The sequence below is a fragment of the Arvicola amphibius genome, chromosome 7 (assembly GCF_903992535.2).
Source record: "Arvicola amphibius chromosome 7, mArvAmp1.2, whole genome shotgun sequence".
NCBI classification, from domain to species: domain Eukaryota; kingdom Metazoa; phylum Chordata; class Mammalia; order Rodentia; family Cricetidae; genus Arvicola; species Arvicola amphibius.
In genome coordinates this window covers 60,554,074-60,565,367 of record NC_052053.1, presented here as the reverse complement: position 1 = coordinate 60,565,367, position 11,294 = coordinate 60,554,074, and the positions used below count along the sequence as shown (strand labels likewise).

Sequence of the window (11,294 nt, the reverse complement as noted above, 5' to 3'; positions counted from 1 at the left end):
CTACTATTTCCTAAAATTTATTGCTTAAAATTATTTAAATGAAGTGTCTCTAAATCAAAATTTAATTTCCATAAATGTCTACAGCAATGGCCACAAGTTAACATGCAATCTAAGCTGAAGTTCTTTGGTGGTATATTGAGTATTGATCAGATCTGAAAACCAGGATTAAGAAGGGTTGCCAATACATTTTCTAGTGAGGGGCATTTAAATTTTCAGTGTTCACTGTGATGAGAAGGTTGATAGTTTAAACACTTTATTGCTGCTCTATGATATACATAATTAAATGAAGCATGTTCAACCCAAGGGGACTTTAAAAGGTTACTTGCAATTGTTACTGCAGGCAACAACTTGTACATGATTTTATTTCCAAATCCACAAAAAACAAATTTTATACAAATCAGCACTGTAAAAATGTCAATTACAGCCCCAGAGGCTTTGCTGGCAGAATAATTGTCTAAATTCTAGGATATGGGAAAACAGGTTCTTTTTTGTATTCATCTTTTTTTTAACCATTTTCTTTTTTACAAAAAATTTACAAGTGAAATGTTACTACGAAACTTTTTATAAGGAATTTTTGCAAAACATTTACATTTTACCATCAACTGTTTCTGTTTTAAAATCATTATGTAGATTTAATACCCTATGCTGCACATCAATTTATGTGGGATGACAACTTAGTGACATGCATAAAAAAAACACCACAAGGCATTAAAATGGAGACTCAAATACAAATATTGTTGCAATAAAACAGTTATAAAATTGAAAAATAGGACCTAAACATCATGCTTATCTAAGTTTGACAAATTAACTTTTTCTCCTAGATTACACACTTTTATTACTGCTCTCATGAGTGTGATAAATAATGACTTAACATCAAGTTCTAATGTAATCAGCAACACATACACAAACTTAAGCAAAGAAAGTGTACTGTAAGAGAAAACTAGTCTAACACTGGAGTTCTACCATGATAAATACAGAGCTCTGCACTGAGAGTTTTACAAAGAAAAGCTTCAGACCGGTGGCAAGAGAATGAGCAGTGAAATGCCGTTAATAAGACTCCACTCTTGTCTGTGCCCGACCACAGCTCTACCCCACGGAGTCAAAGGACACTGAGATGTACGACTGCGGTACGACAGAAAGGTGGACTCAGAATGGTATGCAGAACAGACTGTCCAAATATTTCTAATTTCAGTGATGACTGATTGTTTTATATACCGTAAGGATGTCCAGATTCGTCTGGTTCATCTATAATAGGTCTCACTGTTGGTGAGGACAACTTGCACTTCGGATGAGCGTATGAGTTGCACGAAACTGGCTCGGGGAATAGTGATGCAGAATGCTCATACTTGGTGCTAACAACAAAAGTATAGCTTGGAGAAAACATGATTAAAACTTTAAGAAAGTCTCTTTGCATAAAAAAATTTATAGCACTGATTGTGTAGCGTGATAGATAAAATATATATTTGATGTTTCAGCTCCTATATAATAAAATTAAAATTAACACTACCAAATGCTCCTCTGTACCAAACAAAACAACAAACTGATCCTGATGTTTTGAAGCCAGATGCATCAGTTCTTAAGAGTACATTAAATAAAATATACAAAACAACTTACAAAATTCAACTGAAATTTAAAGACTTTGTTACAAGTCTACAAAAGCTTTAAGAAACTTGAAATTTATAACCACAGTGTAAAAATTTTTTCCTTTAATCTCAAAGCTTTTTTATACAAACCGAAAGCACAAAAGGCCTTCAGTTTTATATAACGCTATAAAGGGCTGGCCTGAAGTGTACATAGTGTAAACAGTGATCATTACAGTATTTCTCCTTCATCAAAAAGACAACAAACATCATGATTCCGGAAGAGAGTTCTCATGAGCAGTATTTTTCCTGAAATAATAAAGAATGCACAAGAAAACATATACCTATTTTCAAACCAATAACAAACGAATTAGGTAAAAATTTTAGTTTCCAAATGGTCAGTTTCAATAGTTATGATTCTGTGTAAGTACGCTCTAAAAACATTAAGTATCTTACTAATGTTTAATCTAGTAGAATAATCCAATTGTTTTTCATATGAAATGTTTGGCCATCTTTCCTAATAAGACACTGTTCTCTAAGACCCTTGCACAAAAAAGTGAAATATATTTTCAGTCACTATTTGACTGAAAAGTATTCTGGTTTTCAAAAATATTTTTTGCTTCATAATATCATTTTTATTATATATTTGCTAAGCTGTCTAGACCTTTAGGGAAAACTTTGTTATTGATACAACATAAAGACATCACTGTGATATAAATTCTTATAAGCCTAACACAGTACTAGAAACAGAATTGGATTTGCCAATTTTTAGCAAAGGAAAACAAAATTATTAATGTAGTTAAAAATAAATTTCTGCTGACTTGAAAAAAGTATGATAATTCTTTCTTTGGCTACTAAGTCAAAGCATAAAGAATCCTACACATTGTCAGCATAACTCATATTTACAGAATATGAAATTACATAGATTTGTAATCTATGCGAGCATTTCCAATATGAGCATTTAAAATGAAATTTTGCTACTGAACACAGGGTTAGGCACACAGTCAACCCTAACTTCAAAACTTGTTAAACTGCTTCCTCTCACCTTTTTGAAGCTATCATGATTTCTGTTCTAATAAATTTTCCCCCAGAATTTTCCTAAATTTTCAATCTAAAATTTAATCTAAGATTTCGCTCTAAGGTCCTCTTGTGTCTCCAAAACGGAGAAAATAATTGGGCTTCACTGATTGTCTGCATACACACTACTATAATGTAGTGGTGATAAAAACCTGAGATAGATCTCAGGTTGGTATTTTGGAACGTAACCTAATTCAACTTTTGAAGAACTTTTGATAGTTAGAAAAGACGGCCAAAACTATTTTAAGTGGATTTTTTCCCAAAAATCAAGCTAAAGAAATACAGTATTATCCCTATTGTCATATCACAATCTGTTTTCTGTGCTAGAGAGTAAATGAAGTGTGTGTAAATTATTACTGACTAGACTTTGAACAAGGTCCTTCCAAACAGATTAAGGTCCAGCCTGCAAAGGTGTCTCTTTAGACACATCAGCAACTGGGACGTTAGAGGGAGGGTCTGTTTAAAGGTTATGTGATGTATTTCCAAAGACTACAGCAACTTATAACATGGAAGAAATACTTTTCTGTTTCCAGTATATTGGTTTTCTGTTTCTATTCTTAAAAATTCAACACTTTCTGCGTTGAATCAAAAATTCCTGGAATACGTAAAGATTCCAAGGTGCAGATGCGATTTCCCACTCTGATTTCCACTTGACCAGCCCATTTCCAGATTTCAAAGGTGTGTAAACTTAAGTGCAGCACTAGAGGTCTCTGCTATAAAGAGCTTTTCAGAATTCTTCCATGTTTGCTGAAACACTGGGAGTCGCTGGATTGGAATCTTGAGAAATGGCTGCAACTGTGACAATCCGTGGAGAGCCGAGCACCTCTGTGACAGACGAGTCCAGCTCTCCCGAGGTAACAATGGCAAGGGCTGTCCCACCTCCTTTCTTATTCTGGTGAGTTTTCACATGTTTGGAAAGGTGATCACTCCGCATAAACCTTTTAGAACATTCTGGACATTCAAATCTCTTTTCACCTGTAAACATAAGAAGTAAATGAAATTATACACATATTTTAATTAAATGAAATTTTAATTTCTAGTAATTTCTCTTCCAAGAATATTTCACTTTTATAAGTTATGATATATAGAGATATGCCTAGTTCGAGTAGGGACACAACATTTTCTTCTTTTTTTTAGGATGATAAGGAGCCAATCCTTATTCAGACTTGTAGGCAAGCTCTCTACCACTATGTTATCTCTTATCCCTTTCTATTTAAAACAATAACAAAACAAACAAGCAAACAAAAAACCTATCAAGCAAACGATGTAGAGGAAAACCAAGTGGCTGAGAATCAAAGACCTGAGGTTAACTTAAAGTCCTGTTTTGCCATGAACTAGGAGGGTAAAAGTTGGAACAAGTAAAGAATCACTTTGAGCCTTAATTTCTCCATCTACAAAATAAAAAAGGTTTTTGATAAAAGAGCTCTTGATGTCGCTACCAAAAAGCACAGTACGAAGGAAAAGGCCATGTGTGCTGTTGATAGCTGGGTCTCATCTTTAAACCTGAGTTTTTTTTTTTTTTTTTTTTTTTTAAGTTTTTCAAGACAGGGTTTTCTCTGTAGCTTTGGAGTCTGTCTAGAATTAGTGTTGTAGTTCAGGCTGGTCTCGAACTTACAGAGATCTGCCTGCCACTGCTTCCTGAGTGCTGGAATTAAAGGTGTGCACCACAACCACCTGCTCCTCCTTACTACAATGTTCAAGCTAGAGAAACTGTTATGATCTAGTTTTAGATTTTGATTTTATAGATGAGTAAGTTGAGGCTCAGAAACTAGCTTGCCTGAAGAGCACAGCACCTACACATGGGCTTTTTATGTTCCACCACAGGGCAACTACAGACTGCCATTTCTTCACAGCAGCCAAGTCTGATTCTCAGACCACAGGGTGATGGCCTGAGACGTGGGAGCCTTTTCTAAGTACACAGCTGGAGATAAAGCTGCATGGTGGCTGTCTAAAAAACACTTATTTAATTGCAATGTTCATAAACTCAGTCACTTTCCAACAGTATTTTTAGACTATCTGTGCATGACACTGACTACAGAAAGACTGAACATGTCTGACTTCTAACTCCTCTCTCAAACCATCAGCCACCATGTACACATCTATGACTCTAGTGAGCAGTCCAGATACTCTAGCCCGCAGCATTCCATGACAGTTGGCAAGAGGGAAACAATGGTGACATGCTTAATGGGGACTCCCCCAGCCTTTCTACACATCCATTTGGTTACCAAATTAACTTCAAGTCACAAAGGGTGGGCTAAAATCTCAAATATTCAAATTATATTCTACAAGGAAATGTACACTAGGGAAATGATTCCCTTCTTTTCTCAAGGTCCTTTTCCAGAGAAGTGTTTTCTGTTATACTGGGTAATAATTTCTTATTTCCTAACCTTCAGCAAACACCATCAGTGGACTGTACTTCAAGGAAGTAAAGAATGTTTATGTTAACTACAGATGATACAATTTTATAGACAAAATCATTTTAATTATTCCAAATCTACCTGAGCTTTCAGAATTTATGATCACCTTTTCTGATTAAAGCATCTACTTATCAAATCTGTTGATACTGGCTACTGTCACAGACAACATGGCCTTATGAGGATGTGCATGTCCCAATCCCCAGAAGTTACACATACGTTACAAAGTAATGGGGTTTAACAGCTGTGACTACATAGGTTATGGAATTTGGTACAGGGAAATTATTCTCAACTGTCTAGGTGGCCCAATCTAATTGCAGCAGCTGTTCAAAGAGATCTCTCTGCATCTAGCATTGGAGAGAGTAGAAGTGTGACAGGAACCAACCAGAGTTTTGAGGTGTTCCAGAACACACGCGAGAAGAAAAGCACACACCATTCAAGAGCAAACACTGGCCAGGTAATCAACGGCAGGAAGCAGGGACCTGATCTAACTCTAAGGCTGAGCTGGCTGAGTGTGGATAGGCTTCAAGGCAACTTCTTTCCCTGAGAGCAGCGCCATGCTCAACCATGACCCTGTGGCCTAAGGACACTAAAGGACAACTGAGTTCTTTTGAGCTGCTAAGTTTGTATTGTTCTCATCAGTTCTTGGCCACTGTATGCTGTTTTTTTCCCCCTGTATCAACCTTTTCCCTTCTTTCCAGTTATATGAACTTTAGATCCTTTATTTCTGCCCCACGCATCTCTGAGGTCCAGCTCACTCTCTTGCTGTCTTATCTTTATCCCTTGCCTTTCAGACTCTAATTTCTATTGCTCTATCTTCAGCTGCACTGCTCTCTTGTTACAGTTCCCATTTGGCTACTGAACATTTAGTCATTTCTTACTTTGAATATTGTACTTTTCCATTGGGTTATGCCCCATAGTTTTAATTTCTCTAATGGCAAGTGTCTGCTTTTCCATTTCTTTTAATTGTGTTTGCTTCTAGTCAGTCCATGGACCATGGTTTTAATGGCTGCTTTAAAGTCTGAGAAATTCTTAAATCTGGATTATTTTAGCATCCTGTTGTACTCTGGACAATTGAGATCTTATGCTGTGGAGATTATGAGTTCTTTAAAATCTTCTATAAAATGTTTTTGTATGAGAAGAAAATACCTCCACTTATGTCCATTCAGATTCAGTTTCACACTTCTTTTTTCGAATTTCCAAGTTTCAATATTAACTCCTCTTTGAAGGCATTGTTAAAGGGCTAGGGAGATGTCTCAGTGGGCAAAGGCACTTGCTAGACAACCATGAGGACCTGAGTTTAAACTCTAAGTACAAAAAAGGAGGGGGCGTAATGGCTATGCAAGCTATAAGCCCAGCACTGTGGAATGGAGACAGGTGAATCCTGGGAGTTTGCTGGTTAACTAAGTAGCCTAACCACAGACTAGCCTAAACCATAAACTGCTGGTTCCGTAAGAGAGGCTATCTCAGGGTACTAAGATGGAGACTGACGCCTCCCTCTGGTTTTCACATGTGTGTGCACGGATATACATATATGTGGATTTAGTTCTCTCTCTCTCTCTCTCTCTCTCTCTCTCTCTCTCTCTCTCTCACACACACACACACACACACACACACACACACACACACACACCACAGAAGGATAGGGAGAATGTGCACATGTAAGAATTAGGTGGTGGTTTATCAGGTTTTGTGTCATTCTATGTTGACCCTGTGCATGCACAGCTTAGGAATGAGCCAGCATTTCTTTTGTTGTACACACAGAATTAGTGACCAGCTTTTATCTTTTTCCCCTCAATATTTCCATATTTTTCAAGGCACAAATGTATCTTTTTTTATTTCATCAACTAGAAAGCCAAGTTTTATGGCCTCTTATAGCATCTATCTGGGGCCACAGTTTGAGCAAAAATATTGAGAGAAAAAGAATGGTGATTCCACTCACATAGCATGATAAACGTAGCCCCATTTTGTGGATCCTCTTGCTAGAGATGCGAGTGTGTAAAAACCTTTTGGTACCTATGTTGCCACAACTGCAATGGAATGTTGATGGGCCTGATTTGGGAGCCCACTGGCCCCTTTTCTGACTTCTCTGGCTATATACATGGAATTTCTCTTATTTTTTTTTTGTTGCTTGCACCTATAAACAATAACCCATAGGATGGGGAGACAAAGCAGGCAGAACAATGTGAAACTTACCTGCACTGGGTACTTATTTAAGTTTGAGTTCACGCCTCAATTGTCTATTTTGTTAATCCCATCATTTAAATAAGAAAACAAGCAAACTACCCAGTTATAAAATGTTAGCCCTGGTACCAAAAGACTGATTCATTTTGGCTGCTGGCCAAGTCACAGGAAATAGTTCTGAACATTCTCCAAACTAACTGAAGCAGCAAGCAGCTACTTTCTGGGAAAAAAATTTTAATGTACCTATAGAGTTTCTGATCTATTTATTTCATCAATTAATCCCTTTTCTTTTGTATATGAAACCACAGGCATTTCAATTATCAACTTTCCTTTCCACTTACGCCTCTAATTACAAACACCTTTATACAGGGTAAAGACTAAAAGTCGTACAGATTGTGAAACTCTGCACAACACATTGGGAAGTCTACTGTAATAGCACTTCAGGTGCATCTCTGGGTTTCTCTTAGCTGGTGAAAAATAAAAGATGTGGTCGAAGATGAAACCTCCCTGTAATTTTGCTAATCAGAAATCATCCCTGGATTGACTACTTCTTGGCACAATGTAACTGGCCAATGAAATATTCTAAAAAAATGGGCACCATACCTATAGTAAAATGTTCACTGAAATGAGCTATACTATTACATGAAGTTATGCTCAATGTACATCTATATTATTATTATGTACAATAAACACTTGGCTCTATTCCTATAATATTTTCCAATTAGCAGGAAAGGTAAATGTAATTCTTTATTGTTTAAGATGGCAGCATGATCATAACTGACTGCCTTCCCCTGAAACACCATTAGATTAGAAGTGAAGGGGGAGGGGCTTAAATCTGCAGCAAAAAACCAGAGGAGAGTCACAAACAAAACAATGACCACACTGCATCTGAACACCAAAACAGAGATAATCAGTAAGGGGATGTGTTCTAGAACAGTCACTTCTGCACAGAACCCTGGATGTCGAACCAACAACAAAATTAAGGTCCAGCCATAAAGTTTTGTTGTTTTCTTTTGAGGCAGGCTGTCCCTCTGTATGCTGGTTGGTCAGGCTGGCCTATCTCACAGAGATGCACCTTCCCCTGCCTCCTGAGTACTGCTGTTCAAGGAACGAGCCACCAGGCCAGCCATTATTCATAAAATTAACCTGACTGTCATAAAGTCAGGCAAAATATTTCAGTGTATCTAAAGAGACGCTATCACAGCATCTGTGGTAGCCATCACAGGGAGAAAAAAAAAAAAACCAAAACAACACAGTGCAGTAATTTTCTCTTGTGACCAGGATGAGAGGTGAGGAAGAGCCTCCTTCACAAGTTTATGTACTATCGATTTTTAAATACTGTGCATGGATCATTACAGACTTTACATTATTTTAGCAAAACAAATTGATCCTTACTACATTCAAAGGGGATTAGAAATAATTTTTTAATTATTTTTTTTTACCTACTCACAGTCAATCAATGTGTTTCTATTGTGAGTGGTGGCTAAATATTGAACAAAAAGCCATAAATGATCAAGGCTTTTTCAACTGAAACATATTCAACTTTTAATCAATACTTATTTCAAAAGATATTTTTGTTTGATACTGTTTTCAACAAAATTAACAAGCACTGGCATGGCTATTTTCAACTCTTTCGAAGTCCTCTTTATAAGCACATCAACACAGGGCTTAGGAGTTTTGGTGCCAAACAGGTTTCGCCTGGTCTCACTGCAGCACTGGACCTGCACTTCTTGCACACCATGCCAGCATTCTACCACCAAGCCCCAATCTCAGGCCCTAATATGTTTTGTTGATTTTTAAAAATACTTCCTAACGTTTTAAAAAAGATTTTTAAAATAGTATATGAAAGCAGCTCTATCTGTGGAGGAGAACATACACACGAGTGCCAAAACCCCGGGCAGCCAGATGATGGGGACGCTGGGCTCCCTGAAGCTGGACTTAAAGGTCTCTACACTGATGCTGAGAGCCAAACTAGGGTCCTCTGTGAGAGGAGCACAGACTCTTCATGATAAGGCATCTCCCCATATCCCTTAATATGCTTTAATTAATTTATATAGAATACGTATTCAAAACATTTGTATCATCTGATTCTGAGTTACTAAGAGAGCAGATGATTACAATCTAGATCATATTAAAAAGGAGAGGGGAGAGAGAGGAAGGAAGGGAGGGGGAGGAAAGGGAAGAAAGAGGCTAGAGATGTGCCTTAGATGGTGCATGCTTAGCAAGCACAAGCCCCTGGTTTAACGCCAAGAATGGCATAAAGAGGATGTGATGGTGCATGGCTATACTCTAAGCCCTCAGAAGGTGGAGGCAGGTGGATTAGGAAAATCAGAAGATCAAGTCAGTCTGGGATACATGAGACCCTGTCTCTAAAAGGTGGGGTGTACCGTCAGTTATTAATATTTGATTCTGTAGCATTTATGTTTTGTGTAGCTGTATGAGTTTGGATGTGTGACACAGAAGACTTTACAAACCCATCAATTCAAACAATTGCAATCACAAAGCAAGGCTTCAAATCAAATGGCAATTCTCCTTGACTTCATTAACCTTTCCTCTGCAAATCCAGGGAGGAGATGCGAAATATTTTCATATGGGCATACATAGCAGAGTCATTCTCAAGATCACACAGAATGTTGTCACGGCATTAGTTCTGAATCACATCATATTTGATAATGTCAAGAATGAGGTGGCATTAGAAGTACCATGCATTAGGGGGCGCTGGGAGGACCTTGGACTTAACATAGTGAAGGGAACCCTGATGGCTCTTTGTCTTGGAGAGGGGTGGAGTGGGGGTATGGGTGGAAGGGAGGGGAGGGAAGGGGGAGGAAGAGGGAAGGAGATGGAAATCTTTAATAAAAAAAATGAGGAAAAAAAAAAGAAGTACCATGCAACACTAACAGAAACCCTGTCTCGAAAAACCAAAAAAAAAAGAAAAAAAAAAAAGAAAAAAAAAAAAAAAAAAAGAAAAACATGTAAAAACTGAAGTTCACAAAGGAAACATAATGCTAAGCTCCTGGGCAGAGCAACATGTTCATTTGTGTTGCTACTCCACGGGTGTGCCAAGGTGGATCATTCTGTGTTTGTGATTTGTAATTTATTATCAACTGATGGCACTGGGAATGGAGCCTAGGGCCTCCCCAGCTCCTCGTCATCCCCAGCTATCTACAGGACGAAGCTTGTTTCTTTCTCATAGTGAAGCTTGAGCAGTAAATGAAGTAATACCTTCAAATACATAATAAACAGCAGCTCCTAAGAAAGGTCAGTTCTAGGACCTCCCACGTCTTTAGCATACACCTTTAGTTTCTGCAGGTTAACATCTAACTTGAAACATACTCAGTAAGAACCAGGTACATTCTCAACAGAAGATTTCATACAGCTTACAGTGACTGAAACTGGATGGTGCTGGTATAAAAACTGACAAATACAAAATGCTTCGTCACAGGGAACCTAGAAATTAAGGCACAATTACAGAGGATAGTTTGAAAGAAATGTTAGTGCAAATTAGTACAGAGAAATAAACCAAGAAATGGCTTTTTATATGGAAAATATTACAGCCTTAGTTCATTCTCTCTCTCTCTCTCTCTCTCTCTCTCTCTCTCTCTCTCTCTCTCTCTCTCTCACACACACACACACACACACACACACACACACACACACACACGGGGCAAAAAGAAAAAAAACTCAAAAGGAAACAAAATTACTCTTCTCGGCAATCTAAAGACCAAACTGGAGGCAAAGAACAAAAAACTCAAAGCTATAAGAATAAAAATGTTCCAATAACATCAAAATATCTTAGACTTGAATTTTTCATTAAAAAGGCTTTGTAGCTAAAAATGTAAAACTTCTGTATGACAAAAGAAAACACAAAAACATGGGGTAAATCTGCAACATATAAATGACATGACTGAGAAACCCCAGAAGATAAACAAAGAAGTAGTAGGATGGCACAGAAGTCAAACAAGCAACACACATAAAAAGATGCCTGATCTCGGGGAAAATCGTGAAAAATGCAACTCTACAAAGAGAAACTAGTTTAATA

General features: G+C 37.5%; 1 protein-coding gene across 1 annotated transcript in view; it reads right to left on the bottom strand.

The window, feature by feature from the left end:
* Positions 1-236: 236 nt before the first annotated feature.
* The window catches only part of Sp4 (Sp4 transcription factor), a 71,031-nt gene continuing 59,973 nt past the window's right edge, over positions 237-11,294 (bottom strand). The window contains 1 exon segment of the mRNA XM_038337657.1: positions 237-3,632. Within this exon segment, the coding sequence (XP_038193585.1) occupies positions 3,385-3,632 (248 nt within the window). The 3' untranslated portion in view covers positions 237-3,384.